At 39.6% G+C, this 17,737-nt stretch overlaps 1 protein-coding gene across 4 annotated transcripts in view; it reads left to right on the top strand.

Moving 5' to 3' along the window:
- The window catches only part of LOC111145832 (proteasome 26S subunit, non-ATPase 5), a 28,824-nt gene that overhangs the window by 3,099 nt on the left and 7,988 nt on the right, over positions 1–17,737 (top strand). For 2 of the 4 annotated variants that reach the window (XM_022501087.1, XM_022501088.1), the window contains exons 2-7: positions 7,282–7,426; positions 8,667–8,780; positions 9,223–9,351; positions 12,493–12,602; positions 13,809–13,951; positions 14,837–15,028. In XM_022501087.1, the coding sequence (XP_022356795.1) occupies positions 7,282–7,426; positions 8,667–8,780; positions 9,223–9,351; positions 12,493–12,602; positions 13,809–13,951; positions 14,837–15,028 (833 nt within the window). The remainder of the gene's footprint in view (positions 1–7,281; positions 7,427–8,666; positions 8,781–9,222; positions 9,352–12,492; positions 12,603–13,808; positions 13,952–14,836; positions 15,029–17,737) is intronic. The other 2 variants (XM_022501089.1, XM_022501090.1) reach the window with 2 other exon arrangements.

Raw genomic sequence — 17,737 nt, 5'->3', positions numbered from 1 at the left:
CCCAACCCCCCTCCCCCCATTAACCCTCAGTTTGTTTTGTGAGATTAAGAGTCACTTATGGTTTGTCTCCCTCCCAATCCCATCTTGTTTCATTTACTCTTCTCCTACCCGCTTAACCCACCGTGTTGCATCTCCTCTCCCTCATATCAGGGAGATCATATGATAGTTGTCTTTCTCCGATTGACTTATTTCGCTAAGCATGATACCCTCTAGTTCCATCCACGTCATCGCAAATGGCAAGATTTCATTTCTTTTGATGGCTGCATAGTATTCCATTGTGTATATATACCACATCTTCTTTATCCATTCGTCTGTTGATGGACATCTAGGTTCTTTCCATAGTTTGGCTATTGTAGACATCACTGCTATAAACATTTGGGTGCACGTGCCCCTTCGGATCACTACGTTTGTATCTTTAGGGTAAATACCCAGCAGTGCAATGGCTGGGTCATAGGGTAGTTCTATTTTCAACATTTTGAGGAACCTCCATGCTGTTTTCCAGAGTGGTTGCACCAGCTTGCATTCCCACCAACAGTGTAGGAGGGTTCCCCTTTCTCCGCATCCTCGCCAGCATCTGTCATTTCCTGACTTGTTAATTTTAGCCATTCTGACTGGTGTGAGGTGGTATCTCATTGTGGTTTTGATTTGTATTTCCCTGATGCCGAGTGATGTGGAGCACTTTTTCATGTGTCTGTTGGCCATCTGGATGTCTTCTTTGCAGAAATGTCTGTTCATGTCCTCTGCCCATTTCTTGATTGGATTATTTGTTCTTTGGGTGTTGAGTTTGCTAAGTTCTTTATAGATTTTGGACACTAGCCCTTTATCCGATATGTCATTTGCAAATATCTTCTCCCATTCTGTCAGTTGTCTTTTGGTTTTGTTAACTGTTTCCTTTGCTGTGCAAAAGCTTTTGCTCTTGATAAAATCCCAATAGTTCATTTTTGCCCTTGCTTCCCTTGCCTTTGGCGATGTTCCTAGGAAGATGTTGCTGCGGCTGAGGTCGAAGAGGTTGCTGCCTGTGTTCTCCTCAAGGATTTTGATGGATTCCTTTCTCACATTGAGGTCCTTCATCCATTTTGAGTCTATTTTCGTGTGTGGTGTAAGGAAATGATCCAATTTCATTTTTCTGCATGTGGCTGTCCAATTTTCCCAACACCATTTATTGAAGAGGCTGTCTTTGTTCCATTGGATATTCTTTCCTGCTTTGTCGAAGATTAGTTGGCCATAGAGTTGAGGGTCTATTTCTGGGCTCTCTATTCTGTTCCATTGATCTATGTGTCTGTTTTTGTGCCAGTACCATGCTGTCTTGATGATGACAGCTTTGTAATAGAGCTTGAAGTCTGGAATTGTGATGCCACCAACTTTGGCTTTCTTTTTCAATATTCCTTTGGCTATTCGAGGTCTTTTCTGGTTCCATATAAATTTTAGGATTATGTGTTCCATTTCTTTGAAAAAAATGGATGGTACTTTGATAGGAATTGCATTAAATGTGTAGATTGCTTTAGGTAGCATAGACATTTTCACAATATTTATTCTTCCAATCCAGGAGCATGGAACATTTTTCCATTTCTTTGTGTCTTCCTCAATTTCTTTCATGAGTACTTTATAGTTTTCTGTGTATAGATTCTTAGTCTCTTTGGTTAGATTTATTCCTAGGTATCTTATAGTTTTGGGTGCAATTGTAAATGGGATGGACTCCTTAATTTCTCTTTCTTCTGTCTTGTTGTTGGTGTAGAGAAATGCAACTGATTTCTGTGCATTGATTTTATATCCTGACACTTAACTGAATTCCTGTACAAGTTCTAGCAGTTTTGGAGTGGAGTCTTTTGGGTTTTCCACATATAGTATCATATCATCTGCGAAGAGTGATAGTTTGACTTCTTCTTTGCCAATTTGGATGCCTTTAATTTCCTTTTGTTGTCTGATTGCTGAGGCTAGGACTTCTAGTACTATGTTGAATAGCAGTGGTGATAACGGACATCCCTGCCGTGTTCCTGACCTTAGCGGAAAAGCTTTCAGTTTTTCTCCATTGAGAATGATATTTGCGGTGGGTTTTTCATAGATGGCTTTGATAATATTGAGGTATGTGCCCTCTATCCCTACACTTTGAAGAGTTTTGATCAGGAAGGGATGCTATACTTTGTCAAATGCTTTTTCACCATCTATGGAGAGTATCATATGGTTCTTGTTCTTTCTTTTATTAATGTGTTGTATCACATTGATTGATTTGCGGATGTTGAACCAACCTTGCAGCCCTGGAATAAGTCCCACTTGGTCGTGGTGAATAATCCTTTTAATGTACTGTTGAATCCTATTGGCTAGTATTTTGGCGAGAATTTTTGCATCTGTGTTCATCAAGGATATTGGTCTGTAGTTCTCTTTTTTGATGGGATCCTTGTCTGGTTTTGGGATCAAGGTGATGCTGGCCTCATAAAATGAGTTTGGAAGTTTTCCTTCCATTTCTATTTTTTGGAACAGTTTCAGGAGAATAGGAATTAGTTCTTCTTTAAATGTTTGGTAGAATTCCCCTGGGAAGCCTTCTGGCCCTGGGCTTTTGTTTGTTTGGAGATTTTTGATGACTGTTTCAATCTCCTTACTGGTTATGGGTCTGTTCAGGCTTTCTATTTCTTCCTGGTTCAGTTGTGGTAGTTTATATGTCTCTAGGAATGCATCCATTTCTTCCAGATTGTCCCAAGGAAACAATTTTAATGGAAATTTTAAAACAGGGTGATTCAGAACTGGGTACATAGTAGGTACCAATTGCAATTTGTGGGAATAATTCTTTTTTTTTTTTTTTTTTTTAAAGATTTTTATTTTATTTATTTGTCAGAGAGAGAGAGGGAGAGAGAGTGAGCACAGGCAGACAGAGGCAGAGGGAGAAGCAGGCTCCCCACAGAACAAGGAGCCCGATGTGGGACTCGATCCCAGGATGCCAGGATCATGACCTGAGCCGAAGGCAGCTGCTTAACCAACTGAGCCACCCAGGCGTCCCAATTTGTGGGAATAATTCTTATGCAGATAGTAGATTGGCAGTCTCTACATCTAATTCTGTTATCCTGGCAAAACCACCCAGGTTGCTATATATTGGTTCAGAATCTGACCTAATAGATGTATATCTAGAAACTTGACAGGAGTTTTTGTGATACAAAAGTAAGTCCTAAGATTATTGCTTTACAACATGGAGATTGATTGTATGTGATTAACTCTTTGGCTCTTTAGTAAAAAGGGCCACATGTGACCTGAAATTTATGCACTACACTGCTCAATCTATGGCTGCTTTTAAAAATAAATAGCTTTATTGAAATGTAGCTTGAATAAAATAAATTGCACATAACAAAATAAACAATTTGAGGGATTACCTGGGTGGCTCAGTTGGTTAAGCGTCTGCTTTCAACTCAAGTCATGGTCCCAGGGTCCTGGGAAGAAGCCCCATGTCCAGCTCCCTGCTCAGCAGGGGGGAGTCTGCTTCTTCCTCTACCTCTGCTCCTGCCCCCAGCTTTTGCCCTCTTTCTTGCTCTGCTCTCTCTTTCTCTCAAATAAATAAATAAAAATTTTTAAAAAGAGTTTTATATAAATGAAATCCCACAGTATGTACTGTGGTTTCTTTTATTCATCATAATTACTTAAAATTCTTCCATGTGTGGTGTGGATGAATACTTCATTCCTTTTTATTGCTGAGTAGTAGTCCCTTGTCTAGATGTACCACATTTGTTTTCTCTACCTGCTGGTGTACATTTGAGCTGTCTTCAGTTTGACTCTATTACAAATAATACTGTTATGAATATTTGTGTACAAGTCTTTACATAGACATATTCTTTTCTCTTTGAATTAATACCTAGGAGTGAAATGGCTAGATCATATGGTAGGTGTATATTTAACTTTTTACAAAACTGCCTGTTTTCCAAAGTAATTGTACCATTTTACATTCCCACCAACAGTGTATGAGAGATTATAAGCCTAAATATAAAACTTGAAACTATAAAACTTCTAGAAAAAAAACCTGGGAGAGGTTTTTTTTGTTTGTTTAATCTTGGATTGAACAAGGATTTCTTTGGTTTGATACCAAAAGCAAGATCCATAGAAGAAAAAATTGATAAATTGGACTTCGTCAAAATTAAATACTCTGCTCTTCAAAGGTCACAGTTAAGAGAATAAAAAGGCAAGTCAAAAATGGAGAAAAATCTTTGCAAAGAATATGTCTGATAAAGGACTTGTATTCAGAATATACAAAGAACTCTCAAAATACAGTAATAAGAAAAGTATCCAATTTAAAAATGGGCAAAATATTTGAACAAGAAGATATATGGATGGCAAATAAGCACATGAAAAGATACTCAACATCATTAGTCATTAGGGAAATGCAAATTGAAATTACAATAACAAAGCAATTCAATTATCTACCAGCAGAAGAATAGATAAAGTGTGGTGTATACATGCAAGGGAGTATTAGTCAGCCTTAAAAGGGAAGGAACTTCTGATACATGTTAAAACATGGAGGAAACTTGGAGACACCATTCTTTTTTTTTTTTTTTTTTTTTTTTTTTTTTAAGAGAGAGAGAGAGCGAGCACAGACACAGAGTGGCAGGCAGAGGCAGAGGGAGAAGCAGGCTCCCCACAGAACAAGGAGCCCGATGTGGGACTCGATCCCAGGACGCTGGGATCATGACCTGAGCCGAAGGCAGCTGCTTAACCAACTGAGCCACCCAGGCGTGGAGACACCATTCTAAGTGAAATAATGCCAGTCACAAAAGGACAATACTGTGTGATTCCAATTAGATGAGGCACCAAGGGTAGTCACATTTATAGAGAGAGAAAGTAGAGTGGTGGTTGCTAGGGGCTCAGGGGAGGGGAGATTGTGAAGTTAGTGTTTAAAAGATACAGAGTTTGGGGCGCCTGGGTGGCTCAGTCAGGTAACTGTCTACCTTCGGTTCAGGTCATGATCCTGGGGTCCTAGGATCGACTCCCATGTTGGGTTTCCTGCTTAGCAGGGAGTTTGCTTCTCCCTCTCCTTCGCCTTCTGCCCCCATCCCCTGCTCATGCTCTCTCGCACTCTCTCTACCAAATAAATAAATGAATCTTTAAAAAAAAAAACAGATACAGAGTTTTCCATTTGGAAAGATGAAAAGGTTCTAGAGATGGTTGATGGTGATGGTTGCACAATGTGAATGAACTTTAATGCACAGAACTGTACATTAAAGAAATGGTTAAAATGGTAAATTCTGTGGTATATCCAGTCACAGTTTTTTAAAAAGGAAAAGAAACCCATATCCATTAACAGTCCTTCCTCCCCCTTCCTCTTCTCTATCTCTCCCCCAGTCCTTGACAAACAGGAATCTATAGGTTTGTTCTGGACATTCATATAAATGGAATCATCATCAAAAGGAAGTTTTTTTATATTTGGCTTCTTTCACTTAGCATAGTATTTCCACACTTCATCCATGTTATATAATATTCCATGGGATGGATAAAACTGGTTTGTGTTTATCCATTCATTAATTGATGGACATTTGGGTTGTTTCTCTTGCTGTGAACATCCATGTACAAATTCTTGTGTAGACATACAGTTTCAATTATCTTGGGCATAATAAACATTCTTAATTATTCCCTTAGGTGTAGTTATACAAAGTGGAATCTCTAAGTTAAAAAGGTTATGTTCATTTTTAAGGCTTTTGCTATGTATTGCTTAATCAACTTTTAGAAAAGTTGTGTCAGGGGTGCCTGGGTGGCTCAGTTATTAAGCGTCTGCCTTCAGCTCAGGTCATGATCCCAGGGTCCTGGGATCGACCCCCACATCAGGCTCCCTGCTCAGGGGCAGGAAGCCTGCTTTTCCTTCTCCCACTCCCCCTGCTTGTGTTCCCTCTCTCTTTGTGTCTCTCTCTGTCAAATAAATAAATAAGATTTTTAAAAAGAGAAAAGAAAAGAAAAACTGTATCAATTTAATTGTATCCTCCTATTAACAATATATGAGTGCCCGGGCTATTTACTTGTGCTGCCCATTAATAGAAAAGAAAGTTATTCTTGAAACATCTTCTTTATCCACAACTGGTAATCATCAAGTTCTGATTAATTTACTTCTTTAATTGCTCCTGAATCTTTTCCCTCTTCTCCATCCCTCCTTAGGATTCCCTCGTTTCATTCCCTTATCACCTGCCTTCTAACTGAAAAATTCTAACTGATGCAGAGTGACTTCCTCAAGTCAGATCTCATCATGTTACTTTCTGCTTAAAACCACTTCTTGGGGGGGAGCCTGGGTGGCTCAGTGGGTTGGGCCTCTGCCTTTGGCTCAGGTCATGGTCTCGGGGTCCTAGGATCCAACCCCGTATCGGGCTCTCTGCTCAGTGGGGAGCCTGCTTCCCCCTCTCTCTCTGCCTCTCTGCCTGCTTGTGATCTCTGTCAAATAAATAATTAAAATCTTAAAAAAAAAACAAAAACAAAACAATTCTTGGCTTGCCATTGCTTTCTGGAAAAAGTCTGAGTTCTGTAGCGTGACAAAAAAGACCCATCAAAATCTGGCTTCTGTGCATCTTTCCTGTTTTATTGCTCCCCATTCATACACCCCCTTTTTCTTTCTCCCCACTTCTCTCCCATTCTTCCCCCTTGTACTTCCTTGAATGTATAACACTTCCTTATTCCTCTGTTCCTCTTCATGTGTCCTACCTGGAACACTTTTGTCCTCCTAGGTAATCCCCACTTTTTTTCTTAAAATTTAGCTCAGCTGTTACCCCTCTGGGAGGGCTTCCTAATCCCTGTGTTCTTTTTTGAGCTCCCGTAGCTTCCAACCCCAACCTCTAACATTTATCCACCTAATTATAGTTGCCTTTCTGTTCTTCTGTATTTTCCATTAGACTGAGTTCATTGAGGCTAGAGAATATATATTATCCTTCTTTGTAGCCCCAGCACAGGCATGGCACATAATAGGTACTTAGTAAATGTTTAATAAATTAATAGGAGTTAGTATTTTTTTAAAGATTTTATTTATTTATTTGAGAGAGAGGGAGAGATAATGAGAGAGAGCATGAGCAGGAGGGAAAGGGAGGCTCCCCATCCAGCAGGGAGCCTGACATGGGGGTGAGACTTGACCCCAGGACCCAGGGTTCATGATCTGAGCCGAAGAAGACAGTTACTTAACTGACTGAGCCATTCAGGTGCCCCTGAAGTTAGTATTTTAAAGGAAAGTCTGTGTGGAGAAGATCCACATTGAGCCAGGCTTCAGATATTAATAGGTTGTTAGTTCATACCTGGCAGGACACAAACTAATGAGATCTGTGATGTTTTCTTTAGGGAACAGACCACTTTGTGTGTATCCATTCTGGAGAGATTGCTCCAAGCTGTGGAGCCAGTTCATGTGGCCCGGAACCTCGGGGCTGACCTTCAGAGGGGACTGACTCACCCCAATGATTCCGTAAAAATTCTCACTCTATCCCAGGTATGAAGTTTTACTAGCACATAATAAGGGAACTGACATTTAATGACCACCTGCTCTGGACTAGCTCTGTGTTGGGTGCCAAAGACAGAGAGATGAAGAAAACGGCATCTGTCTGTGCCTAGGAAGTATCTAGTCTATTCCAGTGTGCGTAGCTAACTACAACCAGGAGGATCCAAGCTAGAGGAAGGAGTTCTAGTAAGTATTATCTGAAATACTCATTCATCAAATACTGACTAAATTCCTTTTACATGCCAGGCGTTGTACCATATACTGTTAGAGTTACCAAGATAAATAAAGCCTATTTCTTCCTTCAGGGAGCTCCTAGTCTAGAGAAAGTCATTGCCATCGTAGGTCTTATTATAGTGGCATGGAAAAAGTACTCTTGTAAAGGTCACTAAAGCAAGAATTAAGACAGTGACTCTTAGAACCCTGGTAACCAAACTACTCTACTATTCAGGTGAAGAGCTGCTGCTGAGGATTATCTTGTTAAGTTGTTAGCGCCCAAGCAGTTAGTTATTCAGTAGACATTCAAGTACTGTTTCTCCTTTTCTCCTCTGGAAGTATGAGTTCAACAGAAAAGGAGAAAGTATTGATTGATTCTCTAACCATTTATGTGCTAGACACCATAGTAGGTACTTTCCCTCTTTAGTCTCCTTCAATCATCATAATATCCTTCAATTAAGTATTGTATCCTCATTTACAGATAAGAAATTAGGTTCAAAGAAGTTAGTTAATTTGCCCGAGGTCAGTACAGCTAAAAATGGATAGAACTAAAATTTGTATTGTCTTCTGTCACTGAAGTGTCAACTTTTTACTGTTAATTTTTTTTTCTTTCTTTTCAGTAATGTGACTATACATGAGTGTGGTCAGCTTTAATGAATTTGGGTCATTTGGAATTTTTTTTTTAATTTTATTTTTTATAAACATATATTTTTATCCCCAGGGGTACAGGTCTGTGAATCGCCAGGTTTACACACTTCACAGCACTCACCATAGCACATACCCTCCCCAATGTCCATAATCCCACCCCCCCCTCCCAACCCCCCTCCCCCCATCAACCCTCAGTTTGTTTTGTGAGATTAAGAGTCACTTATGGTTTGTCTCCCTCCCAATCCCATCTTGTTTCATTTACTCTTCTCCTACTCATTTGGAATTTTTAATGGCTTGTCTTATAGCTGTAATCAGTAACTCCTAAGATAAATGAACACTAAGGAAGTTTCTGATTGCTTTTTTATTTTAGGTTGGAAGAATTGTTGAAAATTCTGAAGCTGTTACTGAGATTCTAAATAACGCTGAATTACTAAAACAGATCGTTTATTGTATTGGTGGAGACAATCTGTCTGTAGCTAAAGCGGTAAGTCACCTAGAACCATCAAATTAAACACAAAGAGTATCCTAATAAACAAAAGAAGCCCTTCCGGATGGAGAGGTGAAAGTTTAGGATGAATGATTTGTATAGTTGAATTCCTAAACTCATATAGATGGTATCAGATAAATAAATGGTGTCAGATAAATACCAGTAAACCCCTTCTGTTTTCTAGGATGCACATATCCAAAGTATCCATCATGGAGCTTATATTAGGTCGCTTGAGAAGACAACAAAATTACATCATTGTTTTCTAGAGGGAATACTATGTATCTTTTTCAGTTTTAAATAATGATAGCTAAAACATAGTGAATGCTCATTGTGCAAGATACATTCCACACACTAATTTCACTAATTTCACATCAATTTCATGAAGTAGATATTAATAGTCTACATTTATGATTTAAGAGGTATTTTCTTTCCTTATAAGGCCATTAAGTCCTTATCAAGAATATCACTAACCCAAGCTGGACTGGAGGCTTTATTTGAAAGCAATCTGCTGGATGATGTGAAAAGGGTAATGAAAACAAATGACGTTGTTCGATACAGAGTGTATGAGGTAAGACTGAAAGCATGCTTTTTTTTTTCTCAAGAGTGAATGCAGGAGTGCATGAGGAGGGGCAAAGGGAGAGGAAGAGAAAATCTTCAGCAGTCTTCTAGCTCAGCATGGAGCCCAACGCACGGCTCAGTCTCAGAACCCTGAGATCATGACTTGAACTGAAATCAAGAGTGGGACGCTCAACCAACCTAGCCACCCAGGCATCCCTAAAAGCACACTTTCTGAGGCCTACAATTCAGAATGCAGTAGAGCTCACACTGGAAGGCAAGATGGCTTGTTTGCCATGCATTTATTGGGTGTGTTAGGCCCTATATTAGATGCTGGGGATGTGGGGCTGAACAACCAGCCTAGTATGTGGGACAGTCATATAAAAACTATTTACAGTGCACTACATAAAGTACTATAATAAAGGAGATAATGTTAAAACTAGACTTTGAAATGATTATAGTAGTAAGATGAAGAAATGACTCTCATTTGCACCCACTGTGTACTTAACATTGTGATAAATCTCCACATATATTGTCTTCAGTTTTTATAGTAAACACTATACATGATCATCATTAACCTCACTATATTTTTTTAAAAAGATTTTATTTACCCATTTGACAGAGATCACAAGTAGGCAGAGAGGCAGGCAGAGAGAGAGGAGGAAGCAGACTCCCCACGGAGCAAAGAGCCCGATATGGGGCTTGATCCCAATACCCTGGGATCGTGACCCGAGCTGAAGGCAGAGGCTTTAACCCACTGAGCCACCCAGGCACCCCTAATCTCACTATTTTTTTAATCTTTATTTTTTCAGTATTCCAAGAGTCATTGTTTATGCATCATACCCAGTGCTCCATGCAATACGTACCCTTCTTAATACCCACCACCAGACTCACCCAACCCCCCACCCCTCTCCCCTCCAAAACCCTCAGTTTGTTTCTCAGAGTCCACAGTCTCTTATGGTTCGTCTCCCCCTCCCAATTTCCCCCAACACCCTTCTCTCCTTCTCCCAGTTTAACCTCACTATTGATGGAGTAGCTGACTGAGGCCATACAGTTAATAGACTGCATATTCAAAATGGAACTGCTGACAGTCTAATTCCCTGTTCAAAACACTTTCTTTGCATGTCTTAATACCATGCTATCCTGGTTTCCCTTCTGCCTCTCTGGTTATTTCTTCTCAGTCTCCTGGCTCATTATCCTCTGTTGAACTTTTAATGGGTAGAGTTCATGAAGGTGATTTCCTGAACCTTATTCTCACTGTATATTCATTTCTAGGCATTTTTATTCACCTTATGATTTCAGTTCCCATCTATATGGGATGACTCCATAAACCTCCAACACAGACCTCTCTTCTGAGCTCAGACCCTCATGTCCCAACAGCTTACTCACTGTTTTCTCTTTAGACCTATGTATCCTGGGCCCCTCACACTCATGCTCAAACCAAACTCCTGTGGTTCCTTACCCAGCCCATGCTCCCGTCAAAACTAGCCACAACACCCTGGCCCTGTATCATAGTCAACATGGTTGGGTATTAAACCTTGAGCTCAATCTCTGTGAGACCTTGTTTTCCCTGCTACATAACCATTAGGTCATCACACGGGGTCAGTTTTACTTAAAGCATGCACTTCTCTTCCTCGATACAGCCACCACCAGCCTAGTCTAAACTACCAGTATCTCTCACCACTAGTCTATTTTCACATGCTGTCAGGATGATCTTTTAAAAATTCAAATCTGGTTCTGTCATTCCTCTGCTTAAAATCCTTCAGTGTCCTATTTCTCTCCATAAGCCCTCAGGACAACCTTGTGGAATGAGTAAGTGAATGACTGACTGATAGAATGTATGAATGAATGAATGATTTATAACCATCTTTGTGCTGATTTAGGCTTTTGTACCCTGATTGATGAATTGATGATTTCTTAAGGAAAAAAAAAGGTACAGATACAATCAGATATAGTAGAGTATTTATGTGCCAAAGTAATTCTTACATGTTTTATGAAGTTTCTCTACTTATGGAGACAAGTAATGGACTTTTTTTAAAAATTCAGTTATATAAAGTGCCTAGTCCTGTGTTTAATTTAAAATGATATCTAACACATGAAAAAATGTTCAACGTCACTAGCCATCAGGGAAATACAAATCAAAACCACATGAAATACCACCTTACACCAGTGAGAATGGCAAAAATTAACAAGACAGGAAAAAACAAATGTTGGCGAGGATGCAGAGAAAGGAGAACCCTCTTACACTGTTGGTGGGAATGCACACTGGTATAACCGCTCTGGAAAACAGTATGAAGATTCCTCAGGATGTTAAAAATAGAGCTACCCTACAACCCAGCAATTGCACTGCAAGATATTTACCCCAGAGATACAGATGTAGTGAAAAGAAGGGGCACATGCACCCGAGTGTTCATAGCAGCAATGTCCACAATAGCTGAATTGTGGAAGGAGCCATGATGCCCTTCAACAGAAGAATACATAAAGAAGATGTGGTATATATATATATGTACATACATACAACGGAATATTCCTCAGCCATCAGAAAGTATGAATACCCACCATTTGCATTGACATGGATGGAACTGGAGGGGATTATGCTAAGTGAAGTAAGTCAAGCAGAGAAAGACAATTATATGGTTTCACTTATTTGTGGAACATAAGGAGTAGCATGAGGACATTAAGAGAAGAAGGGAAAAATGAAGGGGGGAATCAGAGGGAGAGACAAACTGAGAGAGACTATGGACCTCGAGAAACAAACTGAGGGTTTCAGAGGGGAGACGAATGGGGTGATGGAGTAACAAGGTGATGGGTACTAAGGAGGACACGTGTTGTGATGAGCATGGGGTGTTATACGCATCTAATGAATCATAAAACACTACATCAAAAACTAATGATGTACTATACAGTGGCTAACTGAATATAACAAAAAAAAAAGAAGTAGTATTTAAGGCCTTGGGCCAGGGAATTTTGAAAAGAGTAGAGTCTTCCTTATGTTAGAAGAGGCTTCATTTCATCTTGTCATCAGAAGAATCTGAGAAAGGACAAGAAAACCTGTTTGGTTATAAAAATCCAATTAACTATTTTAAAAAAATGAGATCTAACAGATTTGGGGCTGTTCTGACCTTTTTGCTTTTTCTGTTTCTTTTTTGTTAAGTTAATTGTGGAGATTTCTTCCGTGTCACCAGAATCTTTAACCTACTGTACCACCAGTGGATTGGTAACTCAGCTCCTCAGAGAGCTGACTGGGGAGGATGTGCTGGTCAGGTATGTTGGTTGAGAGAGCTCTTAAAGCAAAATGTCTTTTTTTGGAGGTCCAGGAAACAGCTTGGGACTTAGTAACCAGAACACTAAGATCATGACCTGAGCTGAAATCAAGTTAGCTGCGTAACTTACTGAGCCACCCAGTTGCCCTGATACCAAGCACTTTTATCAATTTTTAAAATATGTGGAAATGACATAATTGTGTGAGGAAATGTTCATGTTTTTTAGAGATGCATACCGAAATATGCAGAGATAAATGGCTAGATGACTAGAATTTGCTTTAAAATAATTCAGCAAAAATGGAGGAAAAAAGATGAAAAGTAAAACCTTGTTAGAAATCTTATGTAAGGTGGGGGGTTAAGGGGGTAGGAGAAGAGTAAATGAAACAAGATGGGATTGGGAGGGAGACAAACCATAAGTGACTCTTAATCTCACAAAACAAACTGAGGGTTAATGGGGGGGGAGTTGGGAGGGGGGGTGGGATTATGGACATTGGGGAGGGTATGTGCTATGGTGAGTGCTGTGAAGTGTGTAAACCTGGCGATTCACAGACCTGTACCCCTGGGGATAAAAATATATTATATGTTTATAAAAAATAAAATTAAAAAAAAAAAAAGAAATCTTATGTAAGGGGGTGCCTGGGTGGCTCAGTCGTTAAGCATCTGCCTTTGGTTCAGGTCATGATCCCAGAATCCTGGGATCAAGCCCCGCGTCAGGTTCTCTGCTCAGCGGGAAGCCTGCTTCTCCCTCTCCCATTCCCTGGGCTTGTGTTCCCTCTCTCTCTGTGTCTCTCTCTGTCAAATAATAAATAAAATCTTAAAAAAAAAAAAAAAAAAAAAGCCTTGTGTAAGGCAAAATCTTGATGGCTATGCAATCAGGATTATGGGTACATGGGGGCATACTGCACTGATCTCTTTACTTTTGTATATGCATGACATTTCAAAATAAAAATTAAGAAAAATTCTTTAGAGCAGGTCTGTTATAGTGGAAATAGTAATGGGCCTCAAGTCAGATCAAAATTTAAGTCTAAACTCTATCTTGTAATAACAATGTGATTCTGAACAAATCACTGCAATTTTCTCATCCTTGTGTCCTCATCTGAAAAGTAGAGCCAGGTTACTGACATTCCGATTAAAAGAGTTAAGTAACATAGCCTATGAGAACAGTTTATAAACTATGTTAACCATATGCAAAATCTTGGCATTTCAGAGCCACCTGTATAGAAATGGTGACATCACTGGCATATACTCATCATGGACGACAGTACCTTGCTCAAGAAGGAGTAATTGATCAGATTTCTAATATAATTGTTGGGGCAGATTCAGACCCTTTCTCAAGTTTCTATTTGCCAGGTAAGAAATACTGGTTTCTGTAAAGATGATGGTATATGTTTTTTCTGAGTTATCTCTGACAGGAAAGGCCAGGGATTATTTTCTTTAGAGCAGATTCCCTTTAGATGATACCTGCAGGCCCTTAATGAGGTGCAATGTATTGCCGTGGGAGCCATGCCTTTTTAATTCTGATTTGCTGGAAATACCATTGCTTTTTAGAGCATTAGGATAGTTTCCTTCAAACCTCAGTCAAAAGCAACATAAATAAAAATGCTACTACTGACATTTACAGTATATTTCACAGATTCAGCAAATCTCTCTTGGAATCTTTATCTAATACAGGATCTAGTCCAGCCGCGCTGTTCTAGGATATGGCTAATTAGCTTTTCTCGAGCACTTGCAGAAACTGGAACTGTATTCCTTCCTTAGGTAGCCTGCTTACTTCACCAGTGAACATCTCTGTTTAAAAATTTCTTGGGGCGCCTGGTTGGCTTAGTCAGTAGAACATGCGATTCTTGATCTCAGGGTCGTGAGTTCCAGCCCCACATTTAGGCATAGAGCTTACTTTAAAAAAAAATTTCTTCCTAACGAGCATTCCAAACTTGCTTTCCTAGAGTTTGTATCCAGTGGTCCTTGTTCTTTGCTCTTCCCCCCTACATATGATAGTGTTTCAGTGTTTGACTTCAGCTCCACTGACAACCTGGGGTTTCTGTTCTCAGGAACACACATCATAGGTCTTCTAGTATCTCTTTATAGGCGGTCTGATTGCCAGGCAACCGAGTAGAGTACTATAACCATTTTCCCCTTCCTGGCCGGTAGTTTATTACCATCCCTGGGAAAGCACCGGGCCCACAATTTGTATGGTCTTCCTCCTCTATTAATGTATATTTTTGTAAATATCTTTAGGATTTGTGAAGTTTTTTGGAAATCTAGCTATCATGGATAGTCCTCAACAGATCTGTGAGCGTTATCCTATCTTTGTGGAGAAAGTCTTTGAAATGACAGAAAGTCAGGACCCCACCATGATTGGTGTAGCAGTGGACACAATTGGAATCCTGGGATCCAATGTTGAAGGGAAACAAGTTTTACAAAAAACAGGTTGGTATGAATTATTTTGGCTTTCTTTAGAGATATCTTCATTTTTGACAAGAATTAAATATATAAGCTCACTTGCTGGTGCATTAGCTACATTGTAGAAACTAACTCTTAGAGAGGACAGTCTTTTTACTGTGACTTTGGAGTCATCCCTAGAAAGTCTCATAATTATTAATGAATTTTTGTTTATTTATCTTTTTATTTGGCTAGACCAAGCACTGTGTCCCCTCTACACCTTCCTTGATAATATTCATGGTTCAGAAACCGTGGACTGGAGTCAGACCTGGATTCATGTCCCATTTCTAACACTGACTTCATTACTGTAGGCCCTGTGTTCCTCATTCATTCATAAAAAGAGTAAACAACTGCTTCTTGGGATTGTGACTACTTAATGAAAACACATATTTGTTTTATGTTTGTAATGTTCAGGAAGAAAAAGAAACAAAAATTTGTTAGAAATTTTTTGTTAAGAGTGATACTTTATGGCATATCCATGAGTATCATTTTTTTAAAAATTTTATTTTTTTTTCAGTGTTCCAAAATTCATTGTTTATGCACCACACCCAGTGCTCCATGCAATACATGCCCTTCACAATACCCACCACCAGGCTCACCCCATCCTTCACCCTCCTAAAACTCTTAGTTTGTCTCTCAGAGTCCATAATCTCTCATGGTTTGTCTCCCCCTCTCATTTTCCCCAACTCACTTCTCTTCTCCATCTCCCAGTGTCCTCCGTGTTATTCCTTATGCTCCACAAGTAAGTGAGACTAAATGATAATTGACTCTCTCTGCTTGAGTTACTTCACTCAGCATAATCTCCTCCAGTCCCATCCATGTTGATACAAAAGTTGGGTATTCATCCTTTATCTGAGGGAGGCGTAATACTCCCTTGTGTATATGGACCATATCTTCTTTACCCATTCGTCCGTTGAAGGGCATCTTTGTTCTTTCCACAGTTTGGCAACTGTGGCCATTGCTGCTATGAACATTGGGGTACTGGTGGCCCTTCTTTTCACTGCATCTGTGTCTTTGGGGTAAATACCCAATAGTGCAATTACAGGGTCATAGGGAAGCTCTATTTTTAATTTCTTAAGGAATCTCCACACTGTTTTCCAAAGTGGCTGCACCAACTTACATTCCCACCAAGAGTGTAAGAGGGTTCCCCTTTCTCTACATCCTCTCCAACACTTGTTATTTACTGTCTTGTTGACTTTGGCCATTCGAACTGGTGTAAGGTGGTATCTCAATGTAGTTTTGATTTGACTCTCCCCGATGGCTAGTGATGATGAACATTTTTTCATGTGTCTGTTAGCCATTCGTATGTCTTCTTTGTATCGGTTCATGTCTTCTGCCCATTTTTTGACGTGATTATCTGTTTTGTGTGTGTTGAGTTTGAGGAGTTCTTTATAGATCTTGGATATTAGCCCTTTGTACTGTCATTTGCTAATATCTTCTCCCATTCCATGGGTTGCCTCTTTGTTTTGTTGACTGTTTCCTTTGCTGTGTAGAAGCTTTTGATCTTGACAAAGTCCCAAGGGATCATTTTCGCTTTTGTTTCCTTGCCTTTGGAGACGTGTCTTGAAAGAAGTTGCTGTGGCCGATGTCCAAGAGGTTGCTGCCTACGTTATTCTATAGGAGTTTGATAGATTTCTGCCTCAGGTTGAGGTCTTTTATCCATTTCAAGTTTATCTTTGTGTATGGTGTAAGAGAATGGTCGAGTTTCATTCTTCTACACATAGCTGTCCAGTTTTCCCAGCACCATTTATTGAAGAGAATGTCTTTTTTCCACTGGATATTTTTTTCTGCTTTGTCGAAGATTAGTTGACCATAGAGTTGCGGGTCCATATCTGGGCTCTCTACTCTGTTCCACTGGTCTGTGTGTCTGTTTTTGTGCCAGTACCATGCTGTGATCATTGGTGATCACAGCTTCGTAGTAAAGCTTGAAATCAGGCAACGTGATGCCCCTAGTCTTGTTTCTCTTTTTCAACATTTCCTTAGCAATTCAGTGTGTCTTCTGGTTCCATACAAATTTTAGGATTGTTTGTTCCACCTCTTTGAAAAGTGCCTGTGGAATTTTGATCGGGATGGCATTGAAAGTATAGATGGCTCTAGGCAGTATAGACATTTTGACAATGTTTATTCTTCTGATCCATGAGCATAGAATACTCTTCCATCTTTTTGTGTCTTCTTCAGTTTCTTTCATCAGTGTTTTGTAGTTCTTTGAGTACAGATCCTTTACCTCTTTGGTTAGGTTTATTCCAAGTATCTTATGGTTCTTGGTGCTGTAGTAAGTGGAATCGATTCTCTAATTTCCCTTTCTATTTTTTCATTGTTAGTGTATAAGAAAGCAACTGATTTCTGTACATTGATTTTGTATCCTGCCACATTACTGAATTGCTGTATGAGTTCTAAGTAGTTTGGGGGTGGAGTCTATGAAGTCTGTGAAGACAGAGAGTTTGACTTCTTCTTTGCCAATTTGGATACCTTTTATTTCTCTTTGTTGTCTGATTGCTGTTGCTAGGACTTCTAATACTATGTTGAACAACAGTGGCAAGAGTGGACATCCTTGTCATGTTCCTGATCTCAAAGGGAGGGCTGTGAGCTTTTCCTCATTGAGGATGATATTTGCTGTGGGTTTTTCATAGATAGATTTTATGAAGTTGAGGGATGTTACCTCTATCCCTATACTTTGAATTGTTTTAATCAGGAACA

Source organism: Enhydra lutris, unplaced genomic scaffold (assembly GCF_002288905.1).
Source record: "Enhydra lutris kenyoni isolate GAN:26980312 unplaced genomic scaffold, ASM228890v2 scaffoldscaffold13, whole genome shotgun sequence".
Taxonomy (NCBI): domain Eukaryota; kingdom Metazoa; phylum Chordata; class Mammalia; order Carnivora; family Mustelidae; genus Enhydra; species Enhydra lutris.
The sequence above is the reverse complement of the archived record's forward strand: the minus strand, read 5'-3'. Positions and strand labels throughout refer to the sequence as shown.